Consider the following 15,943-nt stretch of genomic DNA (forward strand, 5'->3'; position numbering starts at 1 on the left):
CTCAGGCACAGGGAGCACGAGCAGAGATCTCAGGGCAAGGAAATCCTCTCCTGCCCAGCACCTTTCCCAGCCCGACAGCCCTGATGCACAGCACTTGCCTTGCTCACACGTGGGGCCAGCTCTGCCCGGAGGGCACACGCAGTCTCCAGTGACAGGGTGACAGGGGACGCCGGCCCCACAGGGACACAGCCCTGCACAGTCCTGGCCGTAGCGACCAGCGGGGCATCCTGGAGGGAGGAAAAACTCCATCAGGCCAAAGCAGGGCTGGGGAGGTGGGAGGTGGGACAGGGAAAGTTCTGCACAGCACTGGAGCTGAGTGATGGGATGAGAAGGAGGCTCCAGCCCTGCCCTGCTGTGCCAGAGGATCATGGAATGGTTTGGGTTGGAAGAGAGCTTTAAGATCATCTGTTTCCAACCCCTTTGCTGTGGGGACACCTCTCACTAAGCCAGGCTGCTCCAAGCCCTGCCCAGCCATGGCTGTACAGCAATGCAGCATGGCGTGTCAGGAGAAATCACTTTATCATCAAAAAAACAGAGCAGAAAAGCATTTCAGTAGCTAAGGCAGACAGCAAACTGTCTGTCACAGACATCTTTTATGAAAAATCCTTTCCTTAGGATTTTTCCTCCTGAGAAGCTGAGAGGCCTCAGGAACAAAATGTAAACAATGGTTATCTGCTGCTGTGGAATGCAACAGGTGCATCTGGGATTGGGCTCATGTGGTTGTTTCTAATTAATGGCCAATCACAGCCCAGCTGGCTCAGACTCTCTGTCCCAGACACAAGCCTTTGTTATTCGTTCCTTCTTTTTCTATTCTTAGCTAGCCTTCTGACGAAATCCTTTCTTCTATTCTTTTAGTACAGTTTTAATATAATACATATCATAAAATAATAAATCAAGCCATCTGAAACATGGAGTCAGATCCTCATCTCTTCTCTCATCCTCGGACCCCTGTGAACATGGTCACAAGTGTCACCTGCAGGCTCCTGCCCTGGGACACAGGGCAAGGCACTGCTGACAAAGGACACAGGGATGTTTTCCCAGGGGTCAGTCCTTGTTCTGCTCCTTATCCCTGCAGGGTTTTTCTGCAGGCAAGATCTGCCTCTGCCACCCCTCAGCCCCACCCTGAGGAGGCTCCCCTGCTTTGCCAGCCCCCGTGGCTGGAGCAGAGCTCACCGATGGCGCAGTCAGCCCCGATGAACCCCGCGGAGCAGTGGCACATCCCCGTGGCGCTGTCGCAGCGTCCCCCGTTCCTGCACCGGCACCGCCGCTCGCAGTCCCGGCCGTACCAGCCCGGGGAGCACTCTGAGGAGACAAAAACAGCGGCTACAAACACGGGGAGAAGGTCCAGACAGCCTGGGGAAACGCATCAGGTGCATGTGGGTGGATGTTTCACCCAGGAGGAGGCAGAGAGCTCTGTCTGTGCCAGCCCCAAACACCCAGAACTCACACACGCATCCCTCATGGCACTGGGATTTCAGGCTGGCACAGCCAGCACAGGGGATGCAGTGGGAGCAGAGCAGGAGCAGAGTGCTCCCCGTACCAGCCCGGGGAGCACTCTGAGGGGAAAACAAACACCGGGAGAAGGTCCAGACAGCCCAGGGATATCTACCAGGTGGGATGTGCATGGATGTTTCACCCAGGAGGAGGCAGAGAGCTCTGTCTGTGCCAGCCCCAAAGAACACAGGACTCAACTCACACACATCCCTCATGGCACTGGGATTTCAGGCTGGCACAGCCAGCACAGGGGATGCAGTGGGAGCAGAGCAGGACTCACCCAGCTGGCAGGCAGGACCGTGGAAGCCAGGGGGACAGACACAGGCCCCGGTGACAGGGTGACATTCCTGGGTGGCTCCGGGGCACTGGCAGATCTGAGCACAGCCCTCCCCGAAGGTCCCTGGCAGGCAGGCTGTGAGGAGACAGGGCACCAAGGTGGCTCAGGGGCCATCCCACCCCTCTCTGCAAGGCTTTTATTAAAAACATTTTATTTTAAGCAAGGATTTAGAGAGCCTTTTATGGCAGTAAAATTCTACGCCACCCAAAAAGCAAAGGGACTCGCATGCAAAGGGTTCATTCACTCCAGGAAATACTTGGATTGAAAGGAAAGGCAAGTACTTAAAGGCATTAAATGCCTTTAGCTGTGCCAGCCCTTCCTGCCCTCACATTTCTGCAAGCTGCACACACAGACACAGCAAATCCAGCACTGTCCTCTGCGTAAAGAACGTGCTCACACACCTCTGTCTCTTCCAGACTTGCTCCTACCCACAGGAGCTCATTTTAATAGTGATTTATTGCTAATCCTCTGGCTAAATACCCAGCTCTGATTTCCCACTTGGCTCCCTCTGCCTTGCTAACATTCCACAGGCATGCACTCAGCTGCCAGCCTGGGAGTTGCTCCTTGGCACAGCTCTGCTCCAGGGCTGTTTTTCCTCGTTTATCTGTAAGAGCGTTGGGGGGCAGCACGGTTGGGAGGGATGGAGATGAAAGATTTATGAAGTTAGGTCGTGGAACTTGGGGTCTATTGCAAAGGGCCTGGGTGCAGGGCCCTGCTGGGAGCTGCCAGCCACAGCTCAGGGCAGGGCTGAGAGAGGAGAGGGGTAGAGAGGATGAGAGGGTGAGAGAGTAAAAGGGGTAAGAGAGTAAAAGGCAAGAGCTAAGAGCTAAGAGAGCGAAGTTCTCATTAAAATACAATAAATCATCTGTGTTAAATATTCTGATTTTCACTAACTAATCTAGTACAATATACAAATTTTATAGCATTTTTATATAGCTTATAAGAATCACTACATTACTATACTGTGCTACATTTTAAACTTTAAAAACTCCTCTTTGGGCTTCTTTTGCTAGGCTGGTAGGGTCTGCTCTGACCCTTGGAGCTGCCTGCAAGCAGAGGGTGTTGTTCCATCAAAAGGGGATCACCTTCAGCTGGCCATGCCATTGTTTTCCAGTTGTTCAGTAACTAAGGGATCTCAAAGCTTGCTTTCATTTCAATCTCACTTATAGTTTCTATATTCTCAAAATCTTTTGCCAGGCTTTATAAGGCTTTCCTGTTTCATCTTCCCCAACATTTATCTTTCTTTTGTTCCCTTCTATTTTCTGTAGGAATTGCTTGGCCCAGCCCATTCCCAGGGCCTGCAGGAGGATCATTCCCATCTCCGTACGTTTTTCACATCCAGAGCCGGTCAGTCCTGGCGGGCAGCCGCACTGGCCGGTGACGTGGTGACAGGGCACTCCCAGGGGACAGCCACAGCGACTGGCACAGTCCTTCCCAAAGAAACCTGGCAGGCAGGCTGTGGGAAAGCAAACAGTGGGACGTGAGTCTGCTGCTGTTGGAGTTCTGGAGAGTTTGAGACTTTCTGTGCTGACCCCCCCCACCAAGAGAAAACTGCGTTTGACCCGAGGCCGTGGAGAAGGCTTCCAAAATTGATTGATAGCACTGAGATTATGGGTGTGGAGTTGGTTAGAATTGTGCGATATTACATGGTGGGAAACTTGGAGTTTGGGGTTTTAGAATATGGTAATAAATATGGAGGAAGATGGAGGTTTTAGGGTGGAGGCTGCTTCTCCTTTTTCACCTTCTTCTCCATGGGTTTGGGTGGTATTTTGTAATTAGACAGAAAAGTCCACATTGCAGATTTTGAGTGATTAGTTATTGGGTTAAAAGTGAAAATAATTTAGGTTTCATTTCTTCATTGAATAGTTTAGCCCTAAAAGACCTTGTAATGAAAGACAGTTGGCCATTTTGTGGCTTGTTAATGAAGAACTGCAGAACTCACTGCTGTGAGTTAACATTGATAAATAATAAACACCTGAGTCTGAACATGAACCGCTGTCTCAAGTGCCTTCAATCTGACCCCAACAGAGGAAAAGGGAAGCTGAAAATGGACATTCTGCCTGGATTTAAGTTGCTGCTAATGCCTGGAAGGCATCAGAGCCTCCTCCAAGGGGCTCCTGCCCCATTGCCCAACCAGCCCAGCAGCGCCTTGTGTCGCAGCCTCAAAACATTTTGCCACAACTTGTAATTCTCATGCAAAATGAAGTGTCCCTCCTCCCAGGCTCTGGAGCAGCTGATGTTTCCCTGGGTTTCCCTCACCCAGGGGTGCTGCTCACCTTTCTCACAGCGCCGGCCCCTCCAGCCCCGGGGGCAGTCACAGGCACCGGTGACGTGGTGGCACGAGACATTGTCCCCACAGTCACAGGGCTCCTCACAGCGTGCCCCAAACAGCCCCTCCGGACAAGCTTCAGGGATAAAAGCACAGCAGAGAGAACAAGTTGCACAAAAGAAAGTGACTTTTGGGGGCTTTTTCCCAGTAGTTCCACAGCTGATTATGTCTGTCTTCTGTGCACACACAGGCAGGTTGAAATACAGACATGGGGAGCTGACAGGACCCTAGCTTGGTTCTTTTTTTAAAAAAAAAAAACAACATAATGTCTACCTTCTGGGTGGGTTTCTTCATTAATTTATATTGGAAGAAATTATAATATATTAATAATATATTATTATAATATTATATTATTATTATATTACTATATATTATATTATATTATATTATATTATATTATATTATATTATATTATATTGTATATTAATTTATATAATATATTATAATTATATATAATTGTATAATACATTATATAACATATAATATAATAATATATCGTCATTATTATATATTATATATTATATATTATATATTATATATTATATATTATATATTATATATTATATATTATATATTATATATTATATATTGGCAGTGCTTTAGATTGCCTGGTGCCCCATGCTGCTGAGGCTGTGTGGGGTTCTGGGAGCAAGTGACAATGCTGGGAGGGGACACTGTCCCTCAGGATGTGGCAGGACCCAGCGAGGTGATTTGTGAGGCCAAGCCTCGGCTGCCAGCAGAGCTGTTTACAGCCTCCTGAAGGGAAAAAACATCCCCAGCAGGAAACCTGAGAGTGGCTGGTGGCAGCTGAGGCTCTGGTGGCAGCTCCCTTGTGGCAGCTGCCAAGTGCTGCCACTGGACTTCACACCCTGATTTAAGGATGTGCCCAGCTGAGGTGCCATGACCCCAGAAGGGAAGGAGCTTGTGGATCTCTGCTTGGCGTGCTGATACCTGATGAGGTCCCCTGCTCTGAAGGCCAAGAGCCTTTTCAAACCCTTTCTGATGAGAAGGAGATTGCCAGGTGTTGTTTTTCTCAGCTTTTTCCTAATTGAGAGGTGTTTTAAAAGATTTTATTCTATTATCAATAGTTGAGAGAGAGACTGAATTAGAAATAACCTTTAAGAATTCTTTACAAACCCATTTCCCACAGCCAGGGTGTGTGCCACATCTAAGGACACATGGAGCCACCAAGGGACAGATGCCATGGTCTGCTGGGGCTTGGCACCAAAGCCAGGCCCTGAGGGTCAGTGTGATACAAGGACACACTGAAGGAAGAGTGGAAAGGGACAATCCACTGTTAGACTTAAAATAACCTGGCAGAGGAAGGCCCTCCCTTGGTATTTTAGTTTCACCACGCTGGGTTGCTGCCCTGCCTTCATCCCTGCTTGCAGCCCGTGCTCTTGCACTGATGCCTGGAGGTCTGTGCCTTTGGGAATCCCATCCTCCCCCCACAGGGTGGAAAACTGAGAGTTTGGAATTTTAGACTTTCTGTACTGACTCCCAGGAGAGCACTGCATTTGACCTGAGGCTGTGGAGAAGCTTCCACAATCGATTGATAGCACTGGGATTATGGGTGTGGAGTTGACTGGAAGTGTATAACAACACAGGGTGGAAAACTTAGAGTTTGGGGTTTTAGAATATAGTAGGAGGAGAAGGAGGCTGCTCTGGGTGTGCACCAGCACTTTCAGGACAGCCCTCAGACAACAGGAACCAGCTGGGGTGGAACTGGATGATCTTTAAGGCCCCTTCCCACCCAAACCCCTCTGTGATTCGATGGCAGGAGGAAGGGCACAGCAAAACAGGGGCACAGCCAAAACCACAGCACCACCAGCTCCCTGCTTGCTGAAACCTGAATTTTCTGTCTTTGCTTAAGCCCCCAGACCCTCCCTGTGCAGCACCAGGTGCTGGCAGAGCCACGATGCCCAGATCAGCCCCACTCACCTGTGTCACACTTGTCACCGGTCCAGCCGGGCTGGCAGAGGCAGTGCCCGGTGCGGCGGTCACAGAGCCCCCCGTGCTGGCACTCACAGCTCTGCTGGCACTCCAGGCCGTGCTGGCCCTGGGCACAGGCTGGCAGGGGACAGGGTGAGGCACTGCCCTGGTTCCCACCCTGCCAGATCCCCACACCCACAGCAAGGACCGAGCGCCCCGACCCCTCGCACGTCACCTCCAACCTCCACAGGAAAACTGGTGGAGCGCTGAGATGCTCTAAAATGCTGAGAATTACAGACTTTCTGTACTGACAGACTCCCAAGACAACACTGCATCTGACCTGAGGCCGTGGGGAAGGCTTCCAAAATTGATAGAACTGGGATTACGGGTGTGGAGTTGATTAGAAGTGTGTAATATCACAGGGTGGAAAACTTAGAGTTTAGGGTTTTAGAATATAGTGATATATATGGAGAAAGATGGAAGTTTTAGGGTGGAGGCTGGTCCTCCTTCTTTACCACCTTCTTCCTTCTTCTCCATGGGTTTGGGTGGGCTTTTGTAACCGGGCAGAAAAGTCCTCATTGCGGACTCTCAGTGATCAGTTATTGGGTTAAAAGTGAAAATAATTTAGGTGTCCTTTCTTAATTGGATAGTTTAGCCTTAAAAGACCTTGTAACAAGAGATAGTTGGCCGTTTTGTGCCTTGTTAGTGAAAGACTGCAGAACTCACTGCTGTGAGACTGCAACATTGATAAATAATAAACATCTAAGCCTGAACGCAAACTATTCACAAAAGTGAATCCTGACCACGACAGAGGTAGAAAAAGGAAGCTGAAAAGGGGCAGGAAAGCATTCCAAAGCAGGCCCTGTCTGCCCCAGAGCTGTTCCCCAGCTGTCTCCTCACCCAGCTCACAGGCCAGCCCCGTCCAGCCTGCAGGACAAGCGCAGCTCCCCGTGGCCGGGTCGCAGGTGCCACCGTTGTGGCACAGGCAGCGCTGCTGGCAGTTCTTCCCATAAAACCCCACCGGGCAGGCTGAGGGACAAACAGGACAGACATCCCTGTCAGGACACAGCTCTGGAGGCTTGTGCCATGCTGACAGAGCAGTGGGTGGATGGTCCGATACACAGCAACACTGATTTTGATGCAATGACAACTTTGGGTGTGTCACCTGCTCAGGTAAGAGGCCAGCAGCGTTCTGGCCACCGCAGGAGTGGCATTCCTCCCCGTGCTGGCAGGGAAAGCAGGAGGTGTGGGGAGGGTTACATTGCTGGGGTGGAGTTGGTGTGGAAGGGTCACCTTAATGGGGGAAGCAGGAGGTGTGGGGAGGGTTACCTTGCTGGGGAAGGTGGTGTGGGAAGGGTTACCTTGCTGGGGAAGGTGGTGTGGGGAGGGTTACCTTGCTGGGGAAGGTGGTGTGGGAAGGGTTACCTTGCTAGAGTAGAGGTGGTGTGGGAAGGGTTCCCTTGCTGGGGAAAGTGGCGTGGGAAGGGTTACCTTGCTGGCAGGAGAAGCAGGTGCTGTGGAAGGGTTACCTTGCTGGGGTAGAGGGGCTATGGAAAGGGTTACCTTGCTGGGGAAGAGGTGGAGTGGGAAGGGTTCCCTTGTTGGGGTAGAGGTGATGTGGGAAGGGTTCCCTTGTTGGGAAAGTAGGTGGTATGGAAGGATTACCTTGCTGGGGAAGAAGTAGGTGTGGGAAGCGTTACCTTGTAGGGGTAGAGGTGGTGTGGAAGGGTTACCTTGCTGGGGTAGAGGCGGAGTGGGAAGGGTTACTTTGCTGGGGAAGTAGGTGGTATGGAAGGATTACCTTGCTGGGGAAGAAGTAGGTGTGGAATGGGTTACCTTGCTGGGGTAGAGGTGGTGTGGGAAGGGTTACCTTGCTGGGGAAGGGTTACCTTGCTGGCAGGGGAAGCAGGAGGTGTGGGAAGGGTTACCTTGCTGGGGAAGTAGTAGGTGGAGTGGGAAGCGTTACCTTGCTGGGGTAGAGGTGGTGTGGGAAGGGTTACCTTGCTGGGCAAGGGTTACCTTGCTGGCAGGGGAAGCAGGAGGTGTGGGAAGGGTTACCTTGCTGGCACGAGGGTCCCGTCCACCCCTCGGGGCAGAGGCAGCGGCCGCTGACGTGGCTGCAGGTGGCGTTGTTGAAGCACTGGCAGGTGTGGCTGCAGTTCTGGCCGTAGCTGTTCTCCGGGCAGGCTGCAGGGAAGCAGAGCAGGCAGCAGTGCTGGGCACTGGGTGGGAATTGCAGCAGCCAGGCTCCTGCCAACCCTCCCGAGGGCTGGGAGGGGACGTGTCAGGGGTGTTGGCTGCTCTGGGAGGGGGTTTCGTGGTGTTACAGGGGAATAATGAGACATCCAAGCAGGCACTGCTACCACCAGTGTTACATCCTTCATTATTTTGAAGTATTTTTGCTGGATGCCCAAGCCTTCATTGCATCCAACCATAAACGCTCAGGCAGAGCCCCCCAGAACCAAAATTAAATTCCACACAGAGAAAATCACAAATGGGGAATGAACAACCCAGAACTCTGGTTCCTATGACCTGGCAGCAGAGACAGCCCTGGCTCCAGAGTGCAAATGGAGAGCAGGGTTGGCACCTCCCACAGACACCTGCCCTGGGCACAGAGACCTGTCCTGGGCACAGACACCCACCCTGGGCACAGCGGGCACCAGTCCAGCCCGGGGGACACTGGCACTGTCCTGTCACAGGGTCACAGTGGGCACCATTCAGGCAGTCACAGGCTTGTCGACACTCCAGTCCATAAAATCCATCAGGGCAGGCTGTGGAAAACAAAGGAAAAATCCACACAGAATGCAGAGCTGGAGCCCTCCCAGTGGGAAAAGGTGCCTGCCCCTTGGTGGCCTTTGTGGCTGCAGCGGTGTGACAGTGCTGCTGAGGGCAGCAGATATTGGATGCGAGTCCACTGTGGACATTCCAGGTACAGGAGAGGGCAGTGGTGGATCAGGAGAGTGATGGCTTCATGTTCCTGACCACGGAGAGGCTGCTGGGGGAGCTGGAGAGAGCCTCCTCCAAGACCCTGTGTGCAACAGGGACACACTCAGGTGACCACAGCAGCTGAGTGTCACAGACACCTTTTATGAAAAAATCTTTTCTTTAAGATTTTTCTTTTCTCCTGAGAAGCTGAGAGGCCTCAGGAACAAAATGTAAACAATGGTTATCTGCTGCTGTGGAATGCAACAGGTGCATCTGGGATTGGGCTCATGTGGTTGTTTCTAATTAATGGCCAATCACAGCCCAGCTGGCTCGGACTCTCTGTCCAAGACACAAGCTTTTGTTATTCATTCCTTCTTTTCTATTCTTAGCCAGCCTTCTGATGAAATCCTTTCTTCTATTCTTTTAGTACAGTTTTAATATAATACATATCATAAAATAATAAATCAAGCCTTCTGAAACATGGAGTCAGATCCTCGTCTCTTCCCTCATCCTCAGACCCCTGTGAACATGGTCACAGCTGTGCAACCACTGGGTCACCTATTATCTACATTTTCATAGTCTTTCTTTCTCCCCTTAACCTTTTCCCTCCAGAAATAAAACCAGAGGGGAGCAGCTTGCAGTCTTGCTGCTCCCCCATGGCCATCCTGAGGAATTCTCTTTGCTGTGACGGGATGACAAAGTCAGACAGGGAGCACAAACCTGCTGGGGTGGAGGCCTGGTGCCCAGGGCCAGGTACTCACCATGCTCACAGAAGGTTCCTCGCCAGCCTGGGCTGCAGGTACAGGCCCCACTGACATGGTCACAGGTGGCTCCGTTGTCACACTGGCACTGGTGCCGACAGCTCAGCCCAAACCACCCTTCTGGGCACTCTGAAAGAAAGGAGACTGAGCAGTCTGTCCCTTCCTGGTTCCCAGAGGAGCTATCCTAAGGCAGAAGCTTGGATTCTGAATGGAATCAAAATATCTGGCAGCTGAACCCACAACCGGTGGGTTGTGCCTCTTACAGGTGTGTACCCACATCACACATTTTATGAAAAATCCTTTCCTTAGGATTTTTCCTCCTGAGAAGCTGAGAGGCCTCAGGAACAGAATGTAAACATTGATTATCTGCTGCTGTGGAATGCAACAGGTGCATCTGGGATTGGTCTCATGTGGATGTTTCTAATTAATTGCCAATCACAGCCCAGCTGGCTCGGACAGAGAGTCCGAGCCACAAACCTTTGTTATCATTCCTTCTTTTTCTATTCTTAGCCAGCCTTCTGAAGAAATCCTTTCTTCTATTCTTTTAGTATCGTTTTAATGTAATATATATCATAAAATAATAAACCAAGCCTTCTGAAACATGGAGTCAGATCCTCGTCTCTTCCCTCAACATCAGACCCCTGTGAACACCGTCACCTACCCACATCACCCTGGGCACTGGATCAGCATCACAGCCAGGGAAGGGGACTGGGCTGGAGCAGTGCCTTTCCCTGGAGCCCTGCAGGCTCTGAAGGGTGGGAGGGCAGGGGCAGCACTCACTCTGCTCACAGTGGGTGCCCGTGTAGCCGGCCTCACACAGGCACTGCCCGCTCTCGGCGCTGCAGCTGCCGTCGCCGTTGCTGCAGTTGCAGGCGTGGGCACAGTCAGGGCCCCAACGCCCCAGGTCACAGGCTGGAAAAACACAGCAGGAGCCCATCACTGGTGTGTGCCAGAGAGCATGGCATGGGCACAGCGCTGCCTTCACCAGCAGGCACAGCGTCCCTTGGGCACAGGGACAAACGTGTCTGCAGAGAGGCCAGAGGCACTGCCAGCACCAGACAGACACAGCCAAGAAACCAAAAGGATTTCAGAGAGGATTCCCTGGCAGAGGCAGGAAATCTGACAGGGATTTCCTGCATGAAGATGGGAATGGAGCGATGGCAGCACAGCTTGGCACGGGTCAGAGTGGTTGAGGAGAGAGTGGCTCCCAGAAGGAGAAAAAGGCTAAACTGCTAAAACCAAGGCAAGAATCATTTTCCAAGCTGCTCCAGGGCCTGGAAAAAAGGCAGCTTGAAATGTATGGTAAGCACTGTGCACATGCAGTTTCATTGCTCAGCCCATGAAGACCAGAGAGACAGCAGAGAGAGCAGAGGCACTGCCAGCACCAGACAGACACAGCCAAGAAACCAAAAGGATTTCAGAGAGGATTCCCTGGCAGAGGCAGGAAATTTACCAGGGATTTCCTGCATGAAAACAAGAATGGAGCAATGGCAGCACAGCTTGGCACGGGCCAGGGTGGCAGAGCACAGGTGCTGTACCTCTCTGGCAGTGGTGCCCCGTCCAGCCGGGCGGGCAGCTGCACGTCCCCGTCACAGGATGGCAATGTCCCTCGTTGCCACAGCTGCAGCTCAGCTGGCAGGCGGGGCCGAACCAGCCGGGCGGACACACTGCCAAGGGAAACAGGCAGGCACTGCAGGTGGCTGCTGGAATCCCAGCCCTGGGCAGAGCTGCCGGGTACCGCAGTGCTCCGGCAGAGCTCTGACACAGCTCTCACACCCCGAGTGCAGTGCTGAACGGGACAAGGGGCTCAGCATTCTGCCTGCTTTTCTCCTGCTGCAGAAGTTACTACAGTGGAGATGGGGCTAGAGGGACTTTGAAGTCCCCACGTTGCACCACAATGAGTGAGGGAACAGAGATGTGCACGGTGCTGAGCGTGGCACTGCCTGGTGGGTCACTGGATGCTCCAGCAGATGCTCCAGCTCAGCTGAGATACCCCCGTTCCCAGTGGAGATGAGCCTGCCCTCAGCATCCTGCACATCTCAGCCTCACTCACCATCCTGCACTCACCATCCTGTGCATCCCAGCCTGCACTCCCCATCCTGCACTCACCATCCTGTGCATCCCAGCCTGCACATCCCAGCCTGTACCCCCATCCCACACTCCCCATCCTGCACTCCCCAGCCTGCACTCCCCAGCCTGCACTCACCATCCTGCACATCCCAGCCTGCACTCCCCATCCTGCACTCACCATCCTGCACTCCCCAGCCTGCACTCACCATCCTGCACATCCCAGCCTGCACTCCCCATCCTGCACTCACCATCCTGCACTCACCATCCTGTCCATCCCAGCCTGCACTCCCCATCCCGCACTCCCCATCCTGCACATCCCAGCCTGCACTCCCCATCCCACACTCCCCATCCTGCACATCCCAGCCTGTACTCCCCATCCTGCACTCACCATCCTGCACATCCCAGCCTGCACTCCCCATCCTGCACTCACCATCCTGTCCATCCCAGCCTGCACTCCCCATCCCGCACTCCCCATCCTGCACATCCCAGCCTGCACTCCCCATCCTGCACTCACCATCCTGTCCATCCCAGCCTGCACTCACCATCCTGCACTCACCATCCTGTCCATCCCAGCCTGCACTCACCATCCTGCACTCACCATCCTGCACTCACCATCCTGTCCATCCCAGCCTGCACATCCCAGCCTGCACATCCCAGCCTGCCCTCACCATCCTGCACTCCCCTGCCTGTACTCCCCATCCTGCCCTCACCATCCTGCCCACCCAGCCCCACTCACCATCCTGGCAGCGCTGCCCAGTGTACCCAGGTGGGCACACACAGGCTCCGGTGGCGCGGTCACAGCTGCCGTTGTTGGCACAGTCAGGGCAGATCTCCTGGCAGCCCGGCCCCCAGAGACCCTCAGGGCAGGCTGGAGCGTGAGCAGACAGAGAACAAAGAGCACAGAGATCAGAGCTGAGGTGGCAGAGGGAAATGTGAGACCTTTTGGGCTCCCTCTGGCCAGCAGCTCTGGGCTCATGCGAGACGCGGATTTTGTTCGCAGCACAGCCTGGCCCTGCCTGCTCCACAGGCACTCTCCAAGTGGTATTCTGAGCTCACTCCAGCATTTTCATGCCAATTTTGGATTTGCAGCCACTTGCAGGGAGCTCCAAGGGCTCCTCAGTGGGAAATGGTGCTGCTGGCACAGGGGCTCCACAGCTGCTGTCACACCATGGACAGCACATCAGTCACTGCTCTGGAACCCACTGGGAGTTGCAAAGAAGGAGCAAAAGGCTAAACTGCTAAAACCAGGGCAAGAATCCTTCTCCAACTGGTCCTAAGCTGCTCCAGGGCCTAGAAAAAAGGCAGCTTGAAATGTATGGTAAGCACTGTGCACACGTAGTTTCGTTGCTCAGCCAAACTCTTAGGAGCAGGACATCTCTATGTGACTAATACCTTCCAGCTGCTGCAATACTGCACAATCATGCAAAAGCTTTCCATTTCAGACTCTCTAGTTTTCCAGCAGTTAAAGAGTAATCTGATGAAGGCAATTAAAAGCATGCATCAATAAAGAAAGGTTCCTCTCCTACACTGAGGACTGCAGCAACAAAAAACATCTTCACCTTTTCCATTGTGTTAAGACTCACAATCAAAAGCTGCAATTTTCCACAAGATTATTCTAACTGCACTGGGTATTTTCAGAATGAGTTTTAGTAAAAGAAAAGCAACAGCTCTACACCTAAATCCCTCCCTCCACACTGAAATCCCTGAGGGTTTGCTCTGCTGCCCGTGCTCACCTTGGGCACAGTCGTGTCCTGTCCAGCCAGGTGGGCAGTGGCACTGCCCCGTGCTCCTGTCACAGGATGCCTCTCCACAGGCACAGGAATGCTGACAGCCTGGCCCAAATGTCCCCTCAGGGCACTCTGTGGGAGAACAGCAGGGTCAGAACATCCCCCCCAAGATGCCCAAGAGCATTTTACCAACCTGGCCCTGCAGGCTGAAGGAGCCTCTGGGTCTGTTTGGGGTTCCCACCTGTGCTCGTGGTTTAGTGGGCATGGTGGTGTTTGCTCAGAGGTTGGACTTGGTGATCTTGGAGGTCTTTTCCAACATTAGTGATTCTGTGAGCCTGGGTGTGACCCCTCTGTGAGCAACTCTGGTCACCTCCAGCATTGCCACCACCACCTGACCTGTCTGCCTGTTACTTCTGTCTTTTGTGTGTCAACATTTCTTCATGCAAGAGTGACCACTCACATCCCCAAAAACTGAGGCCAAACTGCTCTCCAGTCTTTGGACAAGGGCTCTGCCCAAGCCACCCTGCTGTCTGTGGGCTAGGGTGCAGAGCACCAGGGTCACAGCCCCACACCAAAACACCCCTTGGCTTTTCCAAGGTGCTCTGAGGGTTTTTACCTCCCTGGCTGAACGCCTCCAGGATCTGAGCACCAGGATTGTAAGAAGCAGCCAGGTTTGCAGCAGGACACAGATGGAAAGAAGGAACATCCTCATGCACAGGAGGAATAATCCACTTTTCCCACCCTCTGCTCTGGATGCCAGCGTGGTTCTGCTGATCCCAGCTCGCTTTGATCTTTGCACCCCGTGCCACAATTCAGCAACGAGCTGGTGACATGCAAACTGAGGCCCCCAGAGCCAGGATCCCTAAATCCTCTCTGAGTCCCCCAGGAGAGCTCCAGGCTCAGCAAAGCCAATGTTCTGAGCAGCTTCAGCAGAGGGGAACACACGGGCACTGACAAACCGCGGAGGAAACGCAGCGCCTCCGTTTCCAGCGACACAGTGGAGTTTTTGTTATTCCTCCCCTTTGCTAATTGATGGCAGATGTTTGTCTTCACCCTTTAATAATTTCCAGATCCGAACAACAGCCAAGAGCCTACTATTTCTATACAAATATTTGTGTTATTTCCTGTGACTCCCCCCTACAGCCTTCAGCTCCTTTCTTACCCTTTTTAAAAATATCCTGAGCGGGAGCACCCAGCCTGAAAAGGCTCCAGGGGCCACAGCATCCCCCCAAAGGGGCTCAGGGCTCTCAGACCCTGCAGGAGCTGCTCCCACCTCTCCTTCCAGCACTGTGGCAGCAATTGCATTGGGATTTTTGCTGCTTTCTGCAGCTCTTGCTCTGTCAGAGATGGGGCTCTGCACCACGACCCTTTGCTGGCAGATAATGAGGCTGATGGTTGCAGCTTCTGGGCTGGGGTGAAGCAGTGCTTGGCTAAACATCAGAAACTCCTGGGATGCTCCAATCCAAATCCAGATGCTGGCCACTTCCAACCTCCCCATGCAGCATCTTCTGCTGCTGCAGTCTGTCTCCAAGTGTCCAACTTTTTGCATTTTCTGCAGGTCCTAACCAGCTGAATTGGGTTCAGGAGGCCCCCCAGCCCCACAAGAGCAGGAGTGGGTTGACTTTTCAGTCGCCACTCAGCTCTGTGGTTGGCAGAACTTATTCTTTTCCAAACACTGTGTTCATATTTTGTAATCATCACCTCGGGCCAATGACTCACTGCCTTTAGGTTCTCTCAAAGCACCTTTGTCTGCCCAAAGTGAAGCTCTCTGGCACACAAACCACCCCCAGGAAACCTGCACCCTCAGAGCCTGAGTGCTGGACACAGTTAAATATACACTGAGCTGGGCAGTTCAGTCACCATCCCATCGACTGGCCCTGCATGGGTACAGCACAAAACTGCTCTAGGAGGTTCATACAGAGGCAGAAGTTTGAATCCTCATGTAAATTAAAGGTAAAATACTCCTTTGCACTTGCAGATTAAACAGAGTTTCAACAAAAAATAGAGAACAGAGCAGAAAATGTGATAATGTTGTGCTGGGCAGGGATTGCCTGGAAGGGAAAAGACATCAAGGCCAGGGAAAGGGGAAAATCACCTCCATCTACCCACAGAGAGGTGTCCAGTGGCAGGGTGAAGAGAGACCTTGTTCTCCTTTTCTGAATCAGGCTCATTTTATACATGGAATTCTCTCTCCCTCTTTCACGAGGCAGCAGCATCTCACAGAGACCTGTGGATGGCAGCTCCTGTGTCCCCTGAAGTCTCTGCAGTGGGCTGGGCCTCTCAGGGGAATCTGGAAGTGCTTTTGTGTCGTTTTGTGAAGCAGAATGCTGAGGACAGGGGAGTTTCCAGCCCACACAGAGCTGCCCTG

The 15,943-nt window shown here is 52.6% G+C and overlaps 1 protein-coding gene across 1 annotated transcript in view; it reads right to left on the reverse strand.

The window, feature by feature from the left end:
• Window positions 1-15,943, reverse strand: part of MEGF6 (multiple EGF like domains 6) — a 100,310-nt gene that overhangs the window by 5,558 nt on the left and 78,809 nt on the right. The window contains exons 17-30 of the mRNA XM_036396481.2: window positions 13,582-13,707; window positions 12,585-12,716; window positions 11,317-11,445; window positions 10,559-10,690; window positions 9,779-9,907; window positions 8,735-8,863; window positions 8,151-8,279; window positions 6,993-7,121; window positions 6,102-6,230; window positions 4,108-4,236; window positions 3,159-3,287; window positions 1,775-1,906; window positions 1,174-1,302; window positions 99-227 (exon numbers count right to left, since the gene is read on the reverse strand). Of these exons, the coding sequence (XP_036252374.1) occupies window positions 99-227; window positions 1,174-1,302; window positions 1,775-1,906; window positions 3,159-3,287; window positions 4,108-4,236; window positions 6,102-6,230; window positions 6,993-7,121; window positions 8,151-8,279; window positions 8,735-8,863; window positions 9,779-9,907; window positions 10,559-10,690; window positions 11,317-11,445; window positions 12,585-12,716; window positions 13,582-13,707 (1,812 nt within the window). The remainder of the gene's footprint in view (window positions 1-98; window positions 228-1,173; window positions 1,303-1,774; window positions 1,907-3,158; window positions 3,288-4,107; window positions 4,237-6,101; window positions 6,231-6,992; window positions 7,122-8,150; window positions 8,280-8,734; window positions 8,864-9,778; window positions 9,908-10,558; window positions 10,691-11,316; window positions 11,446-12,584; window positions 12,717-13,581; window positions 13,708-15,943) is intronic.

This window comes from Molothrus ater, chromosome 23 (assembly GCF_012460135.2).
Source record: "Molothrus ater isolate BHLD 08-10-18 breed brown headed cowbird chromosome 23, BPBGC_Mater_1.1, whole genome shotgun sequence".
Taxonomy (NCBI): domain Eukaryota; kingdom Metazoa; phylum Chordata; class Aves; order Passeriformes; family Icteridae; genus Molothrus; species Molothrus ater.